The sequence below is a fragment of the Podarcis raffonei genome, chromosome 9 (genome assembly GCF_027172205.1).
Source record: "Podarcis raffonei isolate rPodRaf1 chromosome 9, rPodRaf1.pri, whole genome shotgun sequence".
In the NCBI taxonomy this organism is placed as follows: domain Eukaryota; kingdom Metazoa; phylum Chordata; class Lepidosauria; order Squamata; family Lacertidae; genus Podarcis; species Podarcis raffonei.
In genome coordinates this window covers 3,519,087-3,543,881 of record NC_070610.1, presented here as the reverse complement: position 1 = coordinate 3,543,881, position 24,795 = coordinate 3,519,087, and the positions used below count along the sequence as shown (strand labels likewise).

Below are 24,795 nucleotides of genomic sequence, written 5' to 3'. Positions count from 1 at the left end.
TCATGGCAGAAAGATCACAGGGCTAACCCTTAGCCCTAAGCGTTGTCTTTGAACAAAGTTAAAAACAAGGAATTATTACAGGCTGTTATATATTTAGATGTGTGTTAGTTATTACTATGCAGAGGAGTTTCCCTTAAGTTTATTCACTCTCCGTGGTCTCCTGTGGCCACATGTCCACTTGCTTTTAGCAGCAGAACGAAAGGCCAGCCGCGTTCACATATATGCCAAATTTAAAGGTCCCATTTTCAAAGTTGAGGCATCCCTGGACTTCTAAAGCAAATTCTGAGGAAGATACTCATTAGTGGGCCAATCTAGCACCGGGCTCCCTCTTTACTGTTGTACAATTTTTTCCTCAAAGACAAATAGGTGGGTCGGGGGGTGGGGAGGGGATAAGATTGGAACAGGTAGAAATAATATCTTTGGGAACTGCCATGCCAGCACAAGCAGACTTAGTAGCAGTCTTGTCCATGTCCATCTGGTATAAAAGTGAGCACAGAAGTGCCTACAGAACTGTTCAGGTTGAGTAAATGAGTGAGCAAATATGGCTGACTTTGTGTTGCTTTTATTTTTGAGGTTGTGGTATTTGTTGGGATATTCCATTCTCTCCCCACCCTGTGTGTGTCTGTCTGTCTCTCTCCACACACACACACACACACACACACACACACACACACTCACACACATTTCTAGAAAAAGAGATGCTGAAACTCACCATGAACACCTCCCTTGCTCTCTCATAATGGCAATGGCACCCACCTGAGTTCTGGCAAGTTCGGACTGAAAAAAAGCTCTCTCTCTCTCTCTCTCTCTCTCTCTCTCTCTCTCTCTCTCTCTCTCTGTGTGTGTGTGTGTGTGTGTGTGTGTGTAGTTGTCATTGTACACCCACTGGAAGATTTGTGGTGCCGGAAGTTGTGTCGTCTGTATGCATAGAACTGTAGAGTTGGAAGAGATCCAGAAGTTTATCTAATCCAACCCCCTGCGATGCAGGAATCTCAACTCAAGCATCCCTGAGTTGAGGAAAAAGAAGAGGAAATGGAGCATTTGAAAGGGCTTGCAAAATGTGGGGGGAATAAGAGGGGTTGGCAAGTGGAGCCAGCAGGAATGCAGCCACAGGTGCTGCACTGTCCATATAAGAGAAGAGAAAAAGCACTGGCTCCAGTGGAGTTGCGTAAACAAACTTTTGGGGCATCCAACCTCTTGTTTCCAGTATTCTTTTGCTGACTGGCATTGCCCCCAACCTCTCTGTTCCTCAGGCAATTACAGCATATAGATACAGATATGTGCTTTCTATTTATTCTGTTCATTATCACTGGAGTGATGTACCACCTGACCATACTTCACAGCTGCTTGCCCTTGTCATCAATATCAGAATCATTGATATCACATTTACCATTCAGTATATATAATACAAGTGGTAAGAAGGGTTTCACCACACATCAGGTAAAATTATTTGGCAATATGGGTGATAAATAAAAATATAATTCCATGTGCGTTTCTAATTCTGGAAACCAAGCTTTACAAGGAACAGTTAAAGGAGTTGGGCATGGTTAGCCTGGAAAAGAGGAGAGTGAGAGGAGATATGATAACCATCTTCAAATATCTAAAGGGCTAGCCCATGGAAGAGGGAACAAGCTTGTTTTCTCCTGCTCTGGAGGGTAGACCCTGAACTAATGAATTCAAGTTGCAAGAAAGGACATTCCAACTCAACATTGAGAATGGACTCCCTTGGGAGGTTGTGGAGTCTCCTTCCTTGGAGGTTTTTAAGCAGAGGTCGGATGGTCATCTGTCATGGATGCTTTAGCTGAGATTTCCCCATTGCAGGGGGTTGGACTAGAGGACTCTTGGGGTCCCTTCCAACTCTACAATTCAGTTATTCCATTTCAGCTTTTTCTATAGCCCTCCTGTGGCCCTTACTAAATAGTTAAGGAAGGTCTTACGCCTCCATTATATTAGCACTGGCAAAGAAGCAGTTGGACTTGGCAGAATCATGAATTGTGGATTACAAGTGAAGTAGCCACAGCAACCCATAGAGGCCCCCTGACCTGCCTTTCTTAATTACAATGAAGCTGAGTGTTGGAAGAGTTAGGAGAGATGCAAGATAAGAGAAAGTCCTTCTTCGCGCAGCACGTGGTCCAGCCATGAATCTTGCTCCCCCAGGAGGCAGGGCTGGCTACCCATTTGGATGGCTTTAACGGAGGGCTAGAGAAATTCACGGAAGAGAGGGGTGCCAATGACTCCCAGCCCTGATGGCATCAATGCTTCTGGATGCCAGTTGTTGGAAACCACAAGAAGGGAGGATGCTTTTCTGCTCATGTTCTGCTCCCTGGTTTCCCTTGAGGGCATCTGGTGGACCACTGTGAGAACAGGATGCTGGACTAGATGGGCCACTGGCCTGGTCCAGCAGGACAATTCTTGTGTTCTTGTGTTATTACAAGTCCAGCAGGTGGCACTGCCTATCAGCTTCCTTGTGCAACTCAACATGGAACAGAATGGGGACAAAACTGGAATGAGCGTCCTCTGCCTGTCACTCACTCTGGCCATGCCAATTGTGGGTCTCCCTGCCTTCCGTCCTACCAGTCTCAATGAGCGTCAGCCAGCACTACAAGCAGCCAAATTAAATGGATACACACACACATCCTTTCTGACACTGGTTTTCCATTGCTGGCCCAGGCATTCTTTGCACTGCCTCCTAGTAACTCTCCGCCATGAGCCGGAGCATCCTCCATTACTTCCTTTCCCCCGTAGGCAGTCCTCCCTTGAGCAGAGAACTCTGCTTTGGTGGAAGCTGGGTGCACCTAGCTGTGTGCACAAAGGTGCAATTGCATCAGGCCCATATTATTTTAAAGCCATCGCCTGTAATGATATGTAATTTGAATAATTTGCATGGATAATTTGAACTCTATATTAATTTGAACTCTATACATTATCCCCCTGGCAGAATCAAAGCTCCAGTACATTATCTGAAACTGCAGTAGTATATAGACCTATTTTATTAGCTGAATATATTTGCCCTTCATTTTATGTTCTCATTTCAAATCTCCTTTTTGGAAATTTGAAAGCATAGTAATGGAACATTCTGAGGAAGAGAAATCTAATATAATCTCTGTTCAGCATATCAATTAAAACTGTTTGTGATTCAGGAAAGCAAAGAGATGCCTACGGTTTAAACAAATCTGACTGTTTTTCCTTCTCAGCCATGGGGGCAGGGAACCTCATTCATCCTTACAAAAAAAAAGCCAAAATACTTGATTCACTGCAAGTATTCCAAATCAGATTAGGCCAAAGGACCACCAACCAACCAACCCCGACCCTGTGATCATCATCTGAGGCCTTTCTCCATGGCCTCCAACTCAAGAGATCCGGAGGGTGGCAACACAAGAATGGGCCTTTTTTGTCTTGGCTCGCCATTTGTGGAATGCCCTCCCCGGGGAGGCTTGCCTGGCACCTTCCTTTTATACCTTTAGCCGCTAGGCAAAACCGTTCCTCTTCATCCAGGCCTTTGGCTATCATCCTGTATTCTTTAAAATGTGCTTTTATTGGGAGGTGGGCGGGTTATTGGTTTGTTTTGTTCTTGCATTGCTGGGGGTTTGACTAGATGACCCTTGTGATCCCTTCCAACTTTACAGTTCTATCTCTATGTATTTTGTGTTTCTACCTCATATTTTTATGCTGTGAACTCCCCTGAGATCTTTGGATGAAGGTGGGTATGCAAATTTAATAAATAATAATGGGCAATAAAGTGGAGATGGAAGAACACACGACAGGATCCTAATTGTCAGGTCTGAGTACCTGATTCACCTAACAGAGTGGGATTCATAGCACCTCATACACAGGCAGAGCAGCTTCCCTGATACTGCTGGCTTTGGTTTTTGCTGTTCTTTTGTGTCTTCAAGTATAAAAATAGTACATGTCGCTTTACTCATCCTCAGTAGAATGCTTCCCTGTTGATGCAGTTCATTGCCAGGTTCTCTGTGGAAATCTGTTCAGGAAGTGTCTCTGTTTGGCATCCCTGAAATTTTAATTTAGCAGTCATGCAGCTTCATTAATTTGTGCTATATCTGTGTTGCTTGGGACAGCAGGGCCACTTGAAATCAGGGCAGCTGCGAGAGGCATTTATTACATCCCTGTCAGCGGACTGGTTTGCACATGCAAGTTCACTCCTTGAGAACCGAAACATCCCGTGGCGACTGCCGTTTGCGTCTGAGGTATCATTTCAGTGCGATGTGATAGCGGAGAGGGTCCTGGCATTTGACCAAGGAGTTGTGAGCTCAAACCCCTGTCAGCGGGGAAAGGGGAAGTCATGTCCAAGTAAGGATGGGTTAAACATGTAAAAAATAAATCTAACACCGTAGTGCAATGCTTTTTTTCAACAGACTCTGCAGCAAATAACCAAGTGCTTAGAAACCACGTGTGAACTGGCCCAATGAGTTTGTGGGCTCATGTAGAATGAGGAATCGAGCTTGAACTAAAAGCGAGAGTTTGATCAGCTCGGACATGTGCTATCAACGCCTGTTAATGTGACCTTATGAAGTGCCAACAGCTTCTCCTTTTCCACCACAAGATGGCAGCACCTTTGAAAGAATTTCCTCTACAGTAATGGGAAACACAGGCAGATGAGTGCCCATTTGGAAGTGGAGGGAAATTAGGTAGCAAGTTTCTCCGCCCCTGGCATGCAGAGGTAGTCATTTGTGAATTAAAAGAATAGCTTAAAAAAAAGGTTCCTGACAAAGATCTGGCGGGTTTGTGCCCTAATCAATTCGCTAATCTCTAAATGCCACAAAACTGCATTGTTTTGGCTGCAGCACACTGACAGGGTTGCCCTTCTGGAAACTGAGCTCAGATTATGTTGATAACAGTTGCAAAATGATGGCAAAACTTCACCAACAAGTGGGGTTATTTAAAGCGGGAGAAAGTGTTCCCAATGTGTGCCCCTTTCGGCTCAGTTTGAATGTACTGGGAAGGCACCTAGACATATAATTGGGGGCAGGCATGCTTCAGGTGGTGCTGTTGCTTAAACCACAGAGCCTAGGGCTTGCTGATCAGAAGGTTGGCAGTTCAAATCCCCGCGACGGGGTGAGCTCCCGTTGCTCAGTCCCTGCTCCTGCCAACGTAGCAGTTCGAAAGCACGTCAAAGTGCAAGTAGATAAATAGGGAAGGGAAATGGTGTTTCCGTGCGCTGCTCTGGTTCGCCAGAAGCGGCTTAGTCATGCTGGCCACATGACCCGGAAGCTGTACGCCAGCTCCCTTGGCCAATAAAGCGAGATGAGCGCCACAACCCCAGAGTTGGCCACAACTGGACCTAATGGTCAGGGGTCCCTTTACCTTTACGCTTCAAAATGACCCAGCAAGCTCTTATCCCAAACCTCTGAAGCTGGCAGGAGCTGGGGCTGCCAGCTGACTGCACTCCCCTCAAACTGCCTCAGAATACTGACAGCAGAGAGTGACACATAAGTGTGACCCTTTCATAGCCAGCCAGGGCTGGGATGAGCCAGAAGAGAAGGAAGTAACTGCAGTGCCTTGAGTTCAAGGGATGGATGTAGTTTCCTGCATTCATGCCTAAAGCCAGGGAAATAGTTTCTGGTTACAGGGAGAGAACTAGATCCTCTCTCTCTCTCTCTCTCTCTCTCTCTCTCTCTCTCTCTCACACACACACACACACACACACACACATACACACACCAAAAAACACCACCAGAAACTGCAGATAATAGTTCTGGTTAGTTGGTTGGTTGGTGCATGACGTACAGTATAATCCTATGCATATTTACTCTGAATTCAGTAGAACTTATTTCTATGGGGCATCCTCCCAGGTAAATGTGTATAGAGTTGCAGCCTATTTACTATTACTATTATTATCATTATTATTAATTAATTAATTAATTAAATTTGTAAACTGCCCTTCATCCAAAGATCACAGGGCTGTTCAAATCATAAATATGCAAATATACAAAACTAACCTTGAGTGGACTTCAATAGAGCTACTCTATTTACGCTAGGGTAATACATCAATTTGAGATTATGCTCAAATATTCTCCGCCTTCCCTATAAACCGTGGCACATGCAAAGCTGGAAAGGTGTGCTATAACTGAATCCAAAGCGCCATCTGCTGGCTCCTGAAACAGTTACATCTGAGTGCTTTCTTACTTGGAAAAGGAACTCTAAAAGTTCGGAAGGAAAATTTCTGATAAAAGAACTAACTTGCCGCTATAGCCTGGAAATTCCAAGAAGGCAAAATCACTGTAATTTTGAAAAGTTCAGTCTGCCACCTAGACTCTAAATGGTGCCTGGTTGTATCACAGCACAGACAAAAGCCTGGTCCTTGCTCCTGGGAACCATCATGCAAAATTTGGTTACGATATCTTAAGAGGTGTCTAAATGCATAGCCAATGAAGGCTTCGCTTTCCAAAATTTGAATGCATGCACGTATGGTAGACAGAAGGGACACGGGTGGCGCTGTGGGTTAAACCACAGAGCCTAGGGCTTGCCAATCCGAAGGTCGGCGGTTCAAATCCCCGCGACAGGGTGAGCTCCCGTTGCTCGGTCCCTGCTCCTGCCCACCTAGCAGTTCAAAAGCACGTCAAAGTGCAAGTAGATAAATAGGTACCGCTCCGGCAGGAAGGTAAACGGCATTTCCATGCGCTGCTCTGGTTCGCCAGAAGCGGCTTTGTCATGCTGGCCACATGACCCGGAAGCTGTACACCAGCTCCCTCGGCCAGTAAAGTGAGATGAGCGCCGCAACCCCAGAGTCGTCCGTGACTGGACCTAATGGTCAGGGGTCCCTTTACCCTTTATGGTAGACAGAAGAAGCAGACAGTAGGTACTGATACCAGACATTTCCTCTCCCACCTCCCCAATGCCCATGAATAGAATTTGCTAACATTTATTTCCTACTGATTTTCTATATTTATACCCCCCTCTGTCTTGGTAGCACATGTTGACGTACCTGCCCAGGGTGAAGCACTTGCTTCATGCAGAACCATGGGATGGAGGGGAAGTAGAAGAAGGGAGGTGCTCTGTCTTAGTGGCTCATCAAGTCTTTTTAAAGTGTTGGGCCTGACAGGGAAGGGAGCATCATTTACCTCTTCTTTACTCATAAAAATAGCTTGGGCTGGAACATGTCTGTCCACAAATGGCTTGATCTCAGAAATGATCTCAGAATTGCATTAGGATGGCAGTAGGAAGCAAAGAAGGAAAATCTAAACAATAGTATGGTTGCAAAAGTAGACTTATTAATGGCATCTGCCTGATGGGTGCTTTACCTGTAAGTAGAGTTCAGGCACCTTTCTCATCAGTGGGCTTCCAGCAGCTATTTTTATATGCAAGTAACCAAATCTCAATAGTATAAATCTCCTTACTTCCCCCAACTTGTTGGTTTCTCTTTCTCCTCTCTAGAGCTGGCTTTCTACAAGGTGCTTGCAACTAGGAAGGGAGGGGGGATTTGATCCAGTTCACATTTAAAGGTGAACTCACCAAATTCACATTTTATGAAACAATGTGTGAACTGAAACAGAGCTATCTGAATTTTGTAATGGAGTTTTCCAGTCAAGTAATGTGCACAAAATTGCAAATATTGGGGCAAAGTGTGCAAAGATATGCATATATCAGTGAAAATAAAATACAAAGATGCATTATATTGGGGAAAACAGCTTTGTAAAGATGTGTATAGTGGGTTTTATTATTTTTTGCTATAATCTGTATTTGGTTTACCAATAAATTCTGATTTGACTTGATTAGGTAGGTAGGAGAAATTTGAACAAAAAAACTGATTGAATTTCCTGAGGGCATTGAAAAATAAATCATTCACAAAATGATATAGGAAGGTAAAGAACTGAACTTATGATTGGAAAAATGAGAAGCTGAGAGAAACCAAAACTGACATATCTGCCCACCCCATTTACAACCCCAATATATTTCAACTATGTCCCCACTCCAGCTAATACATTCCCTTTCTTGTGTACTTGAGGCCAGGGGTGCTGATCAGATCCCAGCCTCACAAAATGGCTCAGGGAGGGTGGCATGAGGGGGACGCCATGCGCCCTTTGATCAGCCCTCACTGAGGGGCTGGGATGGAAGGGCACATGGCTAGTGCATGCTTCTCATGTCGCCCTCCACGGACCCCGAGGGGCTGGCTTAGGGAGAGTGGGGTAAGGAGGGCTCAAGAGCCAGGCTGCGATCAAAGGGTGTTGCTCCAGCAGCAAGGGCCAGGCTGGTGCCACCCATACAACGCCCCTCCTTTGAGGCAGCTATGGCAAGTGAAATGGGGGGGGCACTTGTCCCTGTGCAGCCCTGTGCCAGCTACTTTTTCTTCCAGTTGGGCCAACAGTAGGGCAGCATGGATGTAGCAAACCCAAAAATGCCTTATCTTCTGAGTTTTCGCCAATAAAACTCAGAAACGAGAGGAGTTAGGTGTCCAACGTTCTTGCAAAGCAATAGGGTTACAATGGGATAGCTCCACAAAGGTTGCAACCCCACCCAGTGGTCCAGGCAGCAGTATTTATAAAGTTTCAAACAAAGCATTTCAATTTCCACCAGTCATATACCGTATTTTTTGCTCTATAAGACTCACTTTTTCCCTCCTAAAAAGTAAGGGGAAATGTGTGCACGTCTTATGGAGTGAATGCAGGCTGTGCAGCTATCCCAGAAGCCAGAACAGCACTTTCTTTCAACACTACTTTCGCTGCGCAGCAATCCCTCTTGTTGTTCTGCCTCCTGAGATTCAGAATATTTTTTTCTTGTTTTCCTCCTCCAAAAACTAGGTGCGTCTTATGGTCTGGTGCGTCTTATAGAGCGAAAAATACGGGTGCATCATTACCTCATTGATAGACCAATCATATGCATAAAAGTATTTCTCCTTACCTCATTCCAAGTTATTGGACTTGTGCACAACATTGGCTAATTCTGCTGACTAGGCTCTGATTCCCACCCTGTTCCATGGCCTTCACATGAATACACTGCGTTACATAAAGTTTTTTGTGTGCATGTTGTAGCAACTTGTGTTTTAGCTTTTGTGCTGTATCTTGTGATGTACGTGCAGCGGAACCTCATGTTACGGACGGGATCCGTTCCGGAGGCCTGTCCATAACAGGGAACTGACGCACGCAGAAGCACTACGTCGGCACATGTAAGTCTGCACATGTTAGCACTTCTGCACATGCGCGAGCGGCAAAACCCAGAAGAAACCCGTTTCGGTACTTCCGGGTTGCCTCAGGATGCAACACAAAAACACATAACCTGAAGCAGACGCAACATGAGGTATGACTGCAATAGCAGTTTTCCTGCCCCCATTGAGGGCGGCACATGTTGCAAAATGATCAGTTTCATAAAGTAACAGGCTACCATAAGTTCTCAATTAGAAGCACACTCAAGGATTTACAGGGGTACACATTATCACATTTATTGTGGCCCTTTGGGCCACTCCCACATGGAGACTGGTGCCCTCAGCAAGCCCATTATTTTCACTTAATATTTTCCTGCTGCCATCACTCCCCTTAACCAAAAATAAAGCTCTTGACCGGCATAGGACTCTACCTCTCTTTCACAAATGGCAAGTGCACAAGTAGAGAAGGCAATGCATGAAATAATTTTAAAAATCCAAAGAAAACCAGCCCTAGAACTCCCTCTCACTCACAGTTTTCATAAAAGGTCTCCTCCACCAAAAAAGGATGGAGTAGCCACATCAGGTGGAATCAGCCATGATGGCAGTTGGCCTCACTGGCTGCTGCGCTTCTCCTTGGGCAGTTTTGTTCTAAGAGACCCTGCAAGGGATACAGCCACAGATCTAGTCCCAGGCCTTTCAAGTGATCTTGAGGGTGCAAGTTCTGGAAGCCCTGCTCTCTGCCATGCAAACCTTTATCTACCTGGCCTGGGGGGACGGGGCCAGACTGACTCCAGCTACAAAAGCTGACTCTTGGGCTGGAACATTCTTTAGCTGGTTTTGTTGGGGGGGGTTGTTGTCATTATTGATATTAATTTCTTGTCTATTTTTAAATTGTATTACAATTTATGGGGAAATTTGTTGCACACTTTTTGATGTGTTTTATTTATAGCTTATGACTACTTTTGCAATTATGTAAATCTTCTCACATTGTAAGCCACCTTGACCAATGCTATTTTTCTAGAAGAAGAGGCACCAGAACTCATCCTGAACGCCTCCCCTCTTCTCTCAGAATGGCAATGGCGCCCGCTTGAGAGGGGCCAGAACTGAATTCTGGTGAGTTTCAGTTGGGGGGGGGAAACACCCTGGTTTTAACTAGGGAAAGGTGGCATACAAATAAGATGGTGATGAAAGAATCGCACAAGACCAGCAATAATTGTTTGTTTATTTATTTTCTGTGGCAGATGACTTAATTTCAAGCCACAAGGCAGCTGTGGTTTCCCTCCATTTAAAGAGACAAAGTTTTGTCACTTTCTTGAAGTGCTGGCAGAGCCGCAAGTGTGTCCTGGACCACTGGCCCAAGGGGATGAGTTCCTGAGCGGCAGAGAGACTCCTCCAGCTTGGCTCACCAACTGGTTTTTTGCCTATCCCCAGTGGCACTCGTAACATAAAGCAGACTTGCTGGATCCCAACGACACCAGTTCATTCCTTCTTGTGAGAGTAGGTAGCCTAAGGACCCTAAAGGAAGTAGTGGAGATTCAACTCCTTTAATAATAATAATAAAAAGCAACACAAAGATTGTTAGAACCACCAGGCAGTTGCAAATAGGGGCACCATATGGGGCAAGGAGCCTCCACCCCCAAAAAATTTTTTTTCAAGGAGGGAGCCAGGCCCCCTCAATATTCTGTGGCAACGTGCACCCACCATGTGACATGCTCATGTCAAACACATAAACCACCCTTCTCTCGACTTCTATTTTATGCCCACGTTTCTGTAGGTCTTTTAGAATAATTAGGGAATACTCTTTAACTAAGGTGTGTATGTATTGTAAATTTGCTACCTGCTACTACTGTAACTGCTGTCTAAAGCAGCATTTTAATATATTCTGTCACTCCTGTTTTATATAATAAACCAACCTTTCTTTCTTTCTTTGTGTGAGAGTTTCTTGTGGGCATAAAGTTAAGGGTTAACACCTCCATAAGAAACGCACGCCATAACTCCAGCAAAAGAATGGAAACCTCTCAGCAATATGTATATGAACACACTGGCTGTGCACATGGGAGTCCAAGTACACACTCGTAACAGAATGACGCTGGTTATCTGGATCTGTTTTTCAGAAACCGCACTTTCAGGAGCAAGTGTTGAGAGGGAGCGAATGTGCAGAAAAAACATAGTTTGGAGCCTCAATCCAGATCAGAAGCCTGTTCCAGATCAGAGGCCAGGAGCTATGGTACTTTTCATTCTAAAGAAAAAGGAGCCAGTTTAAAAGACCCTTTAAAGGTGTGGTTTGCCCTTAGAACTATCCTCCTTCGCTCAATCTCCAACTGCCTGAAATGTAAAACTTTCCACAAATTAATTTTCTATTGTTAATAACTTAAAATGTTGTGGGGGAAATCCTGATAAATGACTGCTAAGTTTTGGTAGCAGACTTCTTTAAGATTCTGGACACATCACGGGTGAGAAAAATAATAAACGGACAGAAGCAAACAGAGATAAAACATAATGAAATTCATTTTCTGTACGCACAGCAAGACTGTGATAGACTCGACAGGAAGAGATCCAACAGGAAGATTATGACACAGCCCTTTCACCATCTTCAAATACTTTTTCATCTAATAGGGAGGCACTAGATCATCTTCTCAACAATGGCATTTTTGCTTTTCCTTAAAGTACCTTTTTATGTTAGTGACAGGGAACAGTGGGTGGCTGATCATGGTGTTGGCATCATGCAAGACTTACTGCTGTTCCAATGGCAAAAAGCATCCGTTTTTGTAAGCAACTGGGGTTGTTATCCTAGTCTTCCATTTGAGAGAAGAGTTAAACCACTTAGAAATTCATGCATGCATGGTACAGCTTGGAAACAGCAAGTTAAGGCATCAGTCTAACTTCTATGCAATGTAAACAGGCAACATATTCACATAATATTGTGCTTACTTACAATTGTGCCTCCAGACACCCGCTCTTTCCCTTTTCTTTCCATTCAGTCTCACTGTTCTGCAGGTTGGCCTGCAGAGCTGCCCAATTATTACATAGGTTAGAGCAGGGACAGGCAACCTAAGGCCCGGGGGCCAGATGCAGCCCAATTGCCTTCTCAATCCGGCCCACAGACGGTCCGGGAATCAGCGTGTTTTTAAATGAGTAGAATGTGTCCTTTTATTTAAGATGCATCTCTGGGTTATTTGGGGGGCATAGGGATTCGTTCATTATTATTTTTTTCAAAATATAGTCCAGCCCCCCACAAGGTCAGAGGGACGGTGGACCGGCCCCTGGCTGAAAAAAGTTTCTGACCCCTGGGTTAGAGGCTCTTCTACAAATCATCCCACCTTCTGAGGTGGGAATATGCATTGTGGTACCCGATCTGTACAGGTACTGCCTGCCTGGCACCAACTGCAATGTTTTCAAGTGTGATGAAAATACCCTTTTATTTGCCCAGGCCTCACATCCACCCCAAGCCAAACTGGGGCCAGCAAGTGCACCATCCCACCTAGAGGACCCTGTCTTAGCTAAACACAGACAATAAACCCAAACAAAACATATTGTAATTTGTAGCATACAGTGACTCTTCCTAACAGTAGAATTACAAAACTGTTGCTTGTGTATCAAATATGAAACCTGCAATGTTCACATCAAGGAGAATGCTCCCAGAAACAGGTCTAAATTCCTCCTGTTCCAGGGAGCGAGTTATGACTCATAACCCAGGCAGGACATAAAAGAACCACTGGCCAGGATAGGGGAGAAGTGTAGAGTTCCTTCTAGCACATACCTGGTATTTGGATTGGGAAACTGCTCTAAGCAGATGCTGTAGCTCACACTGAAACCCTCTCTCCACCCTCCTATAGAGTTATATGACATCTGGGTGCACACAAAATCATCAGATATGCCTGGGAATGCTTGAGTCCCCACTCACCCCCAGTCTCCAAAACCAAGAACTTCTACAAGGTCAACACTCACCTTCTTCCTCAGACTGCATCTTCTTCTTTGGCGGACAGGGGAGGCTATAGCAACCTCACTGGTGATCCTGTCTGCTTTGGAGATTGGAGGGACACTCTCTTCTATAGTGGTGATCTCTGCCGCTTTGTGCCCTAACTCAAACTTACTATTACTATGTATTCATTTTTAATAGTAAATACCAAACTCCGGTGCCTTGGAGAAGAATCACTGAAACTGCCTGCTACCCACAATGCACTATAGTACGTGTTCTCTTTTTTGTAATCTTTTAAGATGTGGCAGACACAGCCAGGACTCACCAGTGCCTAGTCCCAGAAGCACAGCCCAATTCTGACAATCATATTGCAGTCTTTGCTTCCTCAAAGTAGCATCCAAGCCAGACAAGATATGGAAAGAGAACTGACTCTAGTGCTTCTGACAGCAGGTGCCTCAGAATTTCAAAATATATCAAAAGTGGATGACGGATGAACACTTCAGTGGATTAGGGCTGACACAGGCAAATAGAAAAAGCAAAGTGCAGCTGGCGCTTTTCAGGGTGGTCTATGCATGTATGAAATGCAGAAGCAGCCGTGCTTTTCCCTCCACCCATCACACAGAGCATACATGTACATCACAACCAGCAATATTTTGAATGCACTGCTTAGGTCCCCACCCATGTACTGTGTGGGTTTGCACTGTTGTTGCTGTTTTTCCAGCAGAGGAAGAGGTAATGGAAGAACCCCACATGCAGCAAAGTTTAATAGAAAAGCAGATATTGACAAGGCAAAGCAGAAGACTCCCAAGAAACCAAGGGGACATCTTTTGCACAAGCAGAGCTGCTCCAGGTTACACTCTGTAAGGCACGGCATGAGAAACACAGCCATAATCTGAGTAGGCCTAGTGGAAGCATTTCTAGCAGAGCCCCTCTCCGTCAGGATGTTGTCAGCGGCTCCTGGTTGGTTGCTCAGCAAAGTATAAAGACAAGGAAAAGTTTCTTACCGTCCTGTTTTATTCCAGTCTTTACAGAGAGAGGCTATAGAACCCAGCCTCTTGGATAATGGCATTGTCCTGAGTGAATCTCCACACACACACCCGTCTCTCCCACTTCCTCATTCATCTCCTATACAGGTACTGCTACCTGCCCTCTGTCTTTCAGCTCTTTGCTCTCCTACTTTTAAGGCTCGCCGGGTTCTGGGAGGTGGAGGGTCTGGAATGCTTTCTAAAGACACTGTGTCAGCCAGGTGTTGTTCTGGCTCTCCAATTATTTCCCAGCTTTCCCCCTCACCTGCCTCTGAGCTGCTACCTCCCTCAGACCCCTGCTGTTAATCTACATTGTCTTCCTCTTCCTCCTCCCTGGAAAGGTCAGGATGGGGAGGCGGTCTCCGCCATTCCTCCTCTGCCCAGTCCCAGACACTCTCCCTGTCAATAACTTGACACAGAACTGGCTCCATTGGGTGGGAGTCCTTTAACTGCTGAGCGGGATGAGAAGCAAGGCACAGCCAGGCGGAGGCTCAGTTAAAGCGGCAATGTAACAGGGGCAGCTCCGGCTTCCTCATGAGAGTTGTTCATCCATCTCTAAGGCTAATGGCATCCCCCTGATGCTGCAACTAAGATTCCAGTGCCTTCTACCACCTGCCCAACCACATCTGGATAAACCAGACTTAATGGAACATTGGTTCCCTTCAAAAAGCAGCATTTGGATTATACTGGAAAAGGAATTACCATGAAACTTGCAATACAATTAGCAATTTACTAAAAATTAGCCTTTTAAAATAAAACAGTGTCTATATTATGAACAAAATACAATTTAGAGGAACTAATCATATGGCTATACTGTACAAAGTGTTCTGTTTACAGGATCCTCTGGAGACAAAACATTACACTATTTCCTAGGGACGCAGGTGGTGTTATGGTCTAAACCACAGAGCATCTTGGACTTGCCGATCGTAAGGTGGGCAGTTCAAATCCGCACGACAGGGTGAGCTCCCGTTGCTCTGTCGCAGCTTCTGTCCAACTAGCAATTTGATAGCATACCAGCACAAAATAGATAAATAGGTACCATTGCAGCAGGAAGGTAAATGCCATTTCCGTGCACTCTGGTTTCCACCATGGTGTCCTGTTGCACCAGAAGCGGTTTAGTCATGCTGGCCACATGACCTGGAAAGCTGTCTGTGGACAAACGCTGGCTCCCTTGGCCTGAAAGTGGAGATAAGTACTGCACCCCATAGTCAAATTTGACTGGACTTAACTGTCCAGGGGTCCTTTACTGTCCAGGGGTCCACCATGGTGTCCTGTTGCACCAGAAGCGGTTTAGTCATGCTGGCCACATGACCTGGAAAGCTGTCTGTGGACAAACGCTGGCTCCCTTGGCCTGAAAGTGGAGATAAGTACTGCACCCCATAGTCAAATTTGACTGGACTTAACTGTCCAGGGGTCCTTTACCTTAACAACATTTATGCCATATCTAATGTGCTTATAAAGCTGTACAGATTTCAAATCCTCCATTTTTGCTAGGCCAGTCCATTCCAAAGAACATTTCTTCCTGATGTCAGAGAAAGGGCCAAATCAGACAAGACAATATTCACACAATTGACAGTTTCACTTTTTAAAAGCCATCCACATTTTTCCTAATGGCAAGAGTGGCTTCTCATCTGTTCTGACCCTAGGTTGCAATCTTATACTTTTCTGGGAACAAAGACCACCAAATAACAGGACTTAGTTCTGAACAAACACGCATGGTAGTACCCTCGAATATGAATGCCCTAGTTGTTCCAGTATCACATATGTAAAGATGAAGTATTGTCCATCTTGTTCTAATTAAAAGGTTATAGGACTGTTGAAACAACCTAGACTAAAAAAAACAAGCAATTGCTAGATGTGAGGTACTAACATAGATGAGGTTAAATTTCATGCAAGTTGCTCATGAACCTTGATATTCAGATCTCAAAACTGAGGCTCTGCTGCCCCAGACTAAGGCAGGCAAGACTTTTTAAAGGAATAAAGGAGGAAATAAGCAAGTGACAGCCAAAAAGGGCTTTACCAATCTGCATATCCAAGGTTGCTATGAAACCAGAGAACATCAGCCATGAAATCAGGCACTGAAAGAGGTGAGAGGTGGGCGCAGGGCAGGTTTAACCACATTCACGACCCATTGCACTATTACAGCCTTAGCTGCTAATTGACCAAGCAAAGCAGGCAAAACCTTAGTTCTCGTCATCCTTTTCAGTCACTGAAATACATCAGATTCTTACAACTTTTCAAGTACTTGCAGTGGTGTGAAAGGCAGACATGAGAACCGACCCAAAGAACAGCCATTTCAGCCATAACTGGAAGGGGGGAGGGGAAGAGAAGAGTCTGGTAAAGAACTTCTACTGAATTGATCAGCAGATACTCTGATTGAACCAGACATTCAGTTTTAACACTGTATTACAAAGAATTTAATTTTTAAAAGACTAGCCATAAAATGTGCTTTGTGAAAATTTCAGAAGATAAAATACTTAGGGTCCAGAAGCACAAAAATATCCCCCAACTTAAAAACATTAGAAAAGATGTCAAAATAGCAACCACCACAAGTATTCCATTTTTCATGTTGTGATTGAAGTCCAAACATGTAATAGCTTCTTCTTTCTTTCTTTCTTTCTTTTTCCAAGTAAAAGTAGAGTGGTTGTTGAAATGTGTTCATCATTCTTAATAAGAGAGTTGATGCTGAACTTCCTTTTGTGACAAGGCAATTTTTTTAAAAAAATGCCTTCTTCTATGGGGATTTTATTTCAAAGTCTTGATTGCCAATCTCTTTAATTGTCAGAAAAGTCCCCTATATTCAGGCCTTGGCACAACTGCACTGCTTTACGAACTAGACCTAAAAGAGCAAGAAGTTCTCCTGCTCAAGTTCTATGGAAATGAATGAGAGTTGTGCAAGAGCACTGTCTTCTTGCAGTGCTTCTTCACACAAGGCACTTTCCTGAGCAGACTGCACCCTTGCTGTTTAAACAGATGATGAAAAAAGAAAACAGATAAATGAAACCTGAATTGATAGTGGCAAAGCGATTATTATATACTTACATTTCCCTGAACAGGCTGAAGCTTTTGCATAGATGCTCCTGGTCACTGTCCTTCCTAATGAACAAAATGGATACCAGCAAATGGTTACCAATAAGCAGACCTTGATTCCCTAAGATCAGAGGACTGTTCCAAAAGAATGTCTCCGAACAATGCAAATAGGCCACAACACAGCAAATGTAGAACAATGTAAAGCAGCGCACATTGGGACCAAACATCTTAGCTTCGCAAATAGCACTGATGGGGTCCCAAACTTGTGGTAATCTGTCAGAAAAGAATACAGTGGCATCTTGGTTCTCAAACAGCCTAGTTCACGAACAATTTAGAACCCGAACGTCACAAACCCGGAAGTGAGAGTCCTGGTTCTCAAATTTTTTTAATTTTTTTTTTTGGAAGTTGAACATGTCCTGAGCTTCCGTTTTTAGTGTTGTATTTCTGTTGTTAGAGAAATCATGCTGGCTGGGCCAGTGAGGAAAAGCATTCTGGCAGCGCTCTGAAAACCAGCCACTTTAACACGCGCGAGAGAGAGATTGAAATATTGCACTGATTGGGGCGGTGAGGGAAAGCATTTTAGGGGTAGTTTTTCAACAACCTCGAATGGATTAATCCATTTTGCATTACTTTCTACGGTAAAGCACGTCTTGGTTTTGGAATGCTTTGGTTTTGGAAAAGACTTCCGGAACAGATTAAGTTCGAGAATCAAGGTACCACTGTAACAGAATTGTAGACTTAACAAAAGCAGCAGAGAGCTGCCCTCAGACCTGATCCAGCCACTCCTGAAAACCTATTCTCTCAGTTTCCTGCTTCATGGCAACTAATAATAATGTAATAATAATAATTTATAATTTATCCCCTGCCCATCTGGCTGGGTTTCCCCAGCCACTCTGGCCTGCTTTCAACAGAATATTAAAATACAATAACCTGTCAAACATTAAAAGCTTCCCTAAACAGGGCTGCCTTCAGATGTCTTCTAAATGTCAGATAGTTGTTTATCTCTTTGACGTCTGACGGGAGGGTGTTCCACAGGGCGGGTGCCACTACTGAGAAGGCCTGCTTCCTGTAACTTGGCTACTCACAGCGAGGGAACCACCAGAAGGCCCTCAGAGCTGGACCTCAGTGCCCAGGCAGAATGATGGGGGTGGAGACACCCCTTCAGGTATACTGGACCAAGGCCATTTAGGGCTTTAAAGGTCAGCACCAACACTTTGAATTGTGCTCAGAAACGTACTGGGAGCTGCTCCCAGTCACCAGTCTAGCTGCCGCATTCTGGATTAGTTGTAGTTTCCGGGTCACCTTCAAAGGTAGCCCCACGTAGAACGCATTGCAGTAGTCCAAGTGGGAGATAACTAGAGCATGCACCACTCTGGCGAGACAGTCTGTGGGCAGGTAGGGTCTCAGCCTGCATACCAGATGGAGCTGGTAGACAGCTGCCCTGGACATGGAATTGACCTGTGCCTCCATGGACAGCTGTGAGTCCAGAATGACTCCCAGGCTGCGCACCTGGTCCTTCAGGGGCACAGTTGCCCCATTCGGGACCAGGGAGTCCTCCACACCAGCCCACCCTCTGTCCCCCCAAAACAGTACTTCTGTCTTGTCAGGATTCAACCTCAATCTGTTAGCTGCCATCCATCCTCCAACCGCCTCCAGACACCCACACAGGACCTTCACTGGTTCTGATTTGAAAGAGAGGTAGAGCTGGGTACTAACCACAGAGCATGCCACACATTCCACACTGGCCAAGCATCAAACCTGATGCTCAAAGGGACTTGAAGATCTGCATGTTAAGATAAAGTTGGGACAAAGAAAAATGATGACAGGGAGGAATGGCACAGAAAAACAGTCCCTTTAAATTTCACCTGGCATGCCAAAGGGGTGAGAAAATTATAAAGAAGAGCTCTGTTGGAGCTGACCAAAGCCCCATCTAGTCCAGCGTTGTTTTCACAGTGACTAATGAATGAATGAATGGGGAAGACTCTGTGCATACGAATGAATGGCCCTCGACTCTGAAAAGGTTGACCCTGCACTAAATTCACACTGAAAAACTTTCAGCATCCAAAACCTGAGGTGAAATACTACAACATTTTACTAGAAGCATTTGTTTTCAGTTCTTTTCTACTAGAACAGTTTCCTTATGGTACCGCACGTAGTCAACGTTCTCTTTGCTCCAACATCTTCCTGCCCTCCCTCCCTGGCTCACGCTTATTGACTGTAGTTCAATTTCTAATCTCACAGGATTACTTATGCTGGTCCCATTTCATTAACACAGGATCACATTTCTACCATCAACACTAGCAGAATACTAGAGCAACCATCTTTCTTTCTTCTATGACTAAAATGCTGGCCTAGAACAAACACGGTTACAATACACGGGCACCAACACGATTCTACTGGGCTGAATTGTACTAAATTGTTCCGAGACTGCTCTGTAAAATAGGAGACACTAGAATTTGTAATCGGTGTTTCTCATTTTTCACTTTCTAATGAAAATGAAAGGATGTCCCACCCTTTTGTGGCTTCCAGAAAATGTTTCTGCCCATGATTTATCCATTCTTCTTGCTCAGCATACACCCTACTACAAAACCAGCATTTAAACATTTGTTTTGATGCTTCCGCTATTGACAAATCCACCTCCTTGCAGTTATTTTTGTGCACCTTCTTTTGTGTCATTCTTACTTTTTTCTGTTGTTTCACTTGAGATGATCTATCAAAAGTCTGAAAAGTAAGTCTTTTATAATGTCGTTTCACACTGAGACAGCTAATAGTTCTTTCTGATAAAACTGCTTTCAGGACATTGCCTTTGTACTTATTGATAACCTTCATGATACTAATTACTTCTGGTGAATCAACATCAGGATGGTTTAAGACAACTACTGGCTGGTTACGATGAGGGCATTTTATTAGCTGATCACTTTTGAATGCTACAAGCCTAAGGCATCTCATGAGAGTGGGCACCATTTTAAGGAAGCGTTCCTCTTGAGCTGCGAGTCCCTTCTGGGGCAAAGTGTTTGCAGAATGTGCTCGCTTAGCTTTGTTCTGGGGCTCTTCACCTTTCGCGGCCCTTTTGCTTAGCCCACTTGGGCTGCTGCCTTTTTGACATGACAACATACCATTTTGTTGGCCGTAACTTGGCACAGAACTAAAAGAGTGGCAAGTGTGATTATATGACACACAGAGATTTCTAGAAACCTCATTAACTTCATTCTCAGCTGGCAAAGTTGGACCTTTGTCAAGTCTGGCAGAAACACAGCAAGGAACTGGCCTTGGGATAAACATTTTGTTGCAATATCGAGAAGGGGAAGGTGACATTTCATCACCATTTTGTTTTTCAGTTGAGGCCTCGGAACTACTGCAGTTTAGCACTCTCAGTACAGTTCCTTGAGGAATGAAAGCCGGAGAAACAGTGTTTGTTTTTGTAATCAGCCTGGTTTTAGTTTTAGCCTCTTTAAGTGTTTCCAATGGTTGTTCTTGCTTAATAGAACACTCATTAGAAAAAGTGGCGCCTTTTGGTCTCCGAGGAGAAGGCACAAGTTCTTGTTCAGATATCATATTTGAGCTAGTTTTTTCACTCTTTTTTTCTGGCGATAACACTTTCTCCTTAGAGGCTTGGCTGGTACTGTGTCTTAATGAAGCAGCTAATTGAGATTTCACATTCGATTCAACAGCAGACATCAGCTGAGCAATCTTTCTGCACAACAACGAAGTGGACCTTTTCTTCTGTAATGTATCATCCCACTTAATGCCTTCCGGGATATTTACAGCGCCAGAGCTGAGGGAAAACACAGATGAGATCACCGGACCATCTACTGAATCACCTTCATATTTTATACTGTGTGCTTCCACTTCCATATTATCTTTCTTTCTTTTCACATTAATTCCATTTATCACACCTAAGACGTTCTCAGACTCCTCTGAAGCTAGAGACTTATTCTGCTGTGACACTGCAGCTCTTTCAAAAGGGTGAAACAAATGGGAATCAAACAAATGTGTTTTTGCAGCTACTCTAAGCTCATTCCATTGTTCTTCTTTGGCATTAGTTAAAGTGAAGCGCATGTTACCGAATACCGAGGAAGGCGGTAAACTATTGTTTTTCTGGACAGTGTCTAACAAATCACTTTGGGGCTTGTTCTTATCTTTGGAAGAGGGAGCTGCTAGGCATATGGCTGGATCTGAACTGGAAGTTGTATGTTTATTTTCTGAACATTTTCCCTTTTGAAAGAGTTCTGGGCAATTTGTTTTTTCAGAAGAAAACTCTGCTAAAGGTGGTAGAAGATCATATTCTCTCTGTGCGTTTTCTTTGCAAATAGCATTTTCCTCCTCGGTATTTATCAAGCTGCAGTTCAAAGTAGTAGAACTGGCAGAATGCAGACAGTTCTCGTCATTCTCGTTATCTAAAGCACAGGACTCAAGCGCTGGGGGCACACAGTTATTTATTGTTTTTTCTTCTTGTTCTGCACACTGGTTTCCAGATTCTACTTCTTTAGAGGTAGTTCCTTTCGGAGGAATGAGTTTAAGAATCAACTGCTGTGTACCATTATTTCTTTTAATTTCTACTATTTGTGCCAAACAATTATGTGGAACACAAAATTTGGCAGGTGCAACCACTGTTAATGGCACTCCAGGTGTTATAGGCCCTTTTTTTGGAGAATAAACTTCAACTTCCATCAATACATCTTCATTTTTATGGATTCTGACATCAGATAGTTTATTTACATTTTTATCTTGTATGAAGGCTGTACTTTGACTACATTCATCATAAACTGATGATGAATCAATTTCAGGTATTTCATTTTTAATCCCACAAATCTGAGATAAACGTGAAGGTGTGACCTGCAGAGAAGCTTCCACAGCATGTTTCTTCCACTCCAAATTATGCTCTGGTGAACAATTTCGTTTTTGATCAACTTTTGCAACTGAAATCATTTCTTGCTTCTCAGTTGCGTGTAATCTTTTTGTGTGTTTGACAATATAATCATGCCTAACTGCACCATAGTCACAGTATTTGCACTGGTATGGAAATCTCCCAGTATGTTTCACTAAATGCCTTTCGAATTCCCCTTTGGTGTAAGACACCCAATCGCACTGGGAACAAATAAATTTGATCTTTTCATGTTGAGCTACATGTTTCTTATGTTGTAAGGGATCCTTTGTGGAAAATCGGCATTTGTCACAATAGTATTTGTCTGGCTGAAAGTTTTTTACTTTGAAGGCTCTTCGAGGCTTATTCAGGGACATTTTCTCTTGGGCTTCAGTGTCCAATGCAACTGCAGGCACAATCTGAAAATTGAGAGTGGACAGCACACTCAACGGGCACTTGCTACAGACATGGTAGTCATCTTCAATATCTTGGCATTTCTGCTGATGCAACTGTGGTGCCAAAATGTCTTGCACACATCTACACTTAATACAACTTATTGGATACAATTCACTTTCCTCAGCTTCTTTATATGCAAAATTGCAGTTTTCATCATTTGCCTTTATTGTATTGGCTTTATCGACATTTGTTTGCTTTGGCAACGTAGTCAATGACCTAGGCCCTTTATTCCCTTGGCTGGCAGTTAATATTGGTAAGACTTTTCTTGTTTTCTTCAGCTGCATTTCAAAAGCCGATCTTGCACCGATTCCCCTGCTTCAGATGTCATAGCAGCTCACATGTGACGTTCGTCCCAAAGCTGCTGCAAAGGAAGAATATGAAGAAGAGTTTCTAAATAAGTATATTCAACTCCTCACATTTTAATTCAACAACAATACTCACTCACAAGCACTTTGCATGGAAATAAGTCCCATGGATTTCAATGGAAAATCCTTCCAAGTAAGCGTGCTTGGATCAGTCTTTAAAAACTGTTGTATGAACATAGGGCTCTTCCTTATGATTGGGAACCCTGTTTGGATTTATTTTTTTATGAATTGCTTCCCATGAAGCATCCTGAAGCAATTAACAATAAATAAATATATAAGCACCATTTCAAATTGTTTACAGATGCAGGCAGAAATAAGAATCTCCACTTAATACATGAACATGCCCATATATATCTTCTGCAATCTTCTCCAAGTCTTTGGCATGGTTTAAGATACAAATTGGGGGTGGGGCTGTGGCTTGGATCCAGAGGTCCTGCCAAGCAAACTATGGATGGGTTGTTGCCCATTTCCCCGCTATGGGCTGCCCTGTTTCCCCTAAAAGCATTTTGGAAGGCACCCTAACTTGCTGAAGCAAGTTTGCAGGTGAAACAGAGGAGGGTGTAGACTGGGATGGGGAGGTCTTTGATACACACACACACCCCACAAGCAGAAATGTCTTTTGTTAACATGGCAAGGTCTTCAAATTCAGCTGATTCAGAGGTCTGCAAAATTTCTGCTGAAATTCTGTTTTAGTATCACTATGAATGTGCTGTGCAGAAAGGGAACTGACACTCAGCAGTAACATATTCAAATTAGGAACATTAAATAAACTTGTGCAAGTCTGCCAGTGTATTCTTGAAGCCCATCCTATGCATGTTTACACAGATCCTTCCAAGTTCATTTGGTCTTAGGTGTGTAAGACAGCAGCTTCAAAAGTTGAGGAAAGGACCAAATGATAATTGTATCTGGTCATAGTGACAGAAAATAAAGTTTTGTCATATTACTGAAGCACAATACTGAAGCGAAAGAATGAAGTATTTTGAATGTAAAGCCAAATTAGATACATTTCCATGACGCCACCAAGAAAATAATAGATGTAAACACCTCCCCCCCCCATTCCAAAGATATGAAATAATCATTTGCCCTGGATGTGATGCGTGCACTGCATCAGATCTAGGGCAGTGCAGACAATTCCTCCCCCCTCCTAAGGTGCCTAGTTGAGGGGGTACAAAATAAAGAAAAAGCAACTGTACAAAAAGGAAAGATCCTGAAAAGAAGAAACATTTAAGCGCGGGGGGGGGGGTGCCAAATGTTCGACTTTGCCAAAGTCCATCCTTGTTGACAAATGATATTGAAGAGGCAAAAACCCAGGTATCTTATGTAAGAAGTTGTGTAAATATACATGCTCACCTGGAAGTTCATTTCATGGGGACAGCGGGGCTTACATCCAAATAAAGAGTCTGCATCTGTGAGTGGATCTCTCTGGCGCCAGCTCTGTGCCTCCCCTTGACCTGACCAGGGAAAGGCGCGGATCCAGTCCAGCGCAGACTTCTGGGGACTTGAGCTGCGATGCAGGAGGACCGGCTGCTTCCCAGAAAAGATCGGCGAGATTCCTCCTCCTGCTCCTCCTCCTCCGCTCTTCTCGCCCGCCTCGCGGCCCCTCTTCTCCCAAGGACACGAGATGCTGCGCTCCGCCGAAATGGCGCAGGGACGCGCGCGGCGCTCGCAGCTCCGCGCCCCGCCGGGAGAGGGCAGCTCCGCCGCGCGCGCGCGCTCCCAGCAGCCGCTTCCCCGGCTTGGTGGCCGGGCGCGCGCGCCGAGGGCTCCGAGGAGAGAAAGGGGCTGGCGGGGAGGGAGGGGGACAGGAACCCGGCCGAGAGAGAGAGAGAAAGAAAGAAGGAAGGAAGGAAAGAAAGAAAGAGGGAGGGAGGGAGGTTAGGCAGCCCTGGCGAGGCGGAGCTGCAGCTGGAGAAGCGGCTTGGCCGGCGATGCTCGAGGGAAGCTCTCCGCCAAAGCGCCCGGCCAAGAGGCGCCTCCGTCCCTTCTGGCGGCGCGGCGGAGGAACTGACCTCAGCTCCCCGCCTCCAGCTGCTCGCTCC

The 24,795-nt window shown here is 44.4% G+C and overlaps 1 protein-coding gene across 6 annotated transcripts; it reads right to left on the bottom strand.

The window, feature by feature from the left end:
* Nucleotides 1-16,642: 16,642 nt before the first annotated feature.
* Nucleotides 16,643-24,795, bottom strand: ZNF518B (zinc finger protein 518B). Of its 6 annotated transcripts, none has more exons than XM_053402030.1 (4): nucleotides 24,142-24,795; nucleotides 19,584-22,752; nucleotides 17,084-17,137; nucleotides 16,643-17,002 (listed from the first exon to the last, which is right to left on the bottom strand). In XM_053402030.1, the coding sequence occupies exons 2-4, from the start codon at nucleotides 22,673-22,675 to the stop codon at nucleotides 16,966-16,968; spliced, it is 3,183 nt and encodes a 1,060-aa protein (XP_053258005.1). In that variant the 5' UTR covers nucleotides 22,676-22,752; nucleotides 24,142-24,795; the 3' UTR covers nucleotides 16,643-16,965. The 6 variants fall into 6 exon arrangements, with proteins under 6 accessions (XP_053258005.1, XP_053258006.1, XP_053258007.1 ...); XM_053402031.1 differs by having other exon boundaries at nucleotides 19,584-22,749; XM_053402037.1 differs by having other exon boundaries at nucleotides 16,916-17,002; nucleotides 19,754-22,752.

Excerpts from the sequence above, each read along its gene's own strand:
- ZNF518B (XM_053402030.1), bottom strand. The coding sequence starts at position 22,675 with ATGCAGCTGAAGAAAACAAGAAAAGTCTTACCAATATTAACTGCCAGC. Across the intron at positions 17,138-19,583 it reads TTTCTGGAAGCCACAAAAGG|GAAGGACAGTGACCAGGAGC; the intron begins GTGGGACATCCT and ends TTTGTTCATTAG. Across the intron at positions 17,003-17,083 it reads TTCAGCCTGTTCAGGGAAAT|CAAGGGTGCAGTCTGCTCAG; the intron begins GTAAGTATATAA and ends CTGTTTAAACAG.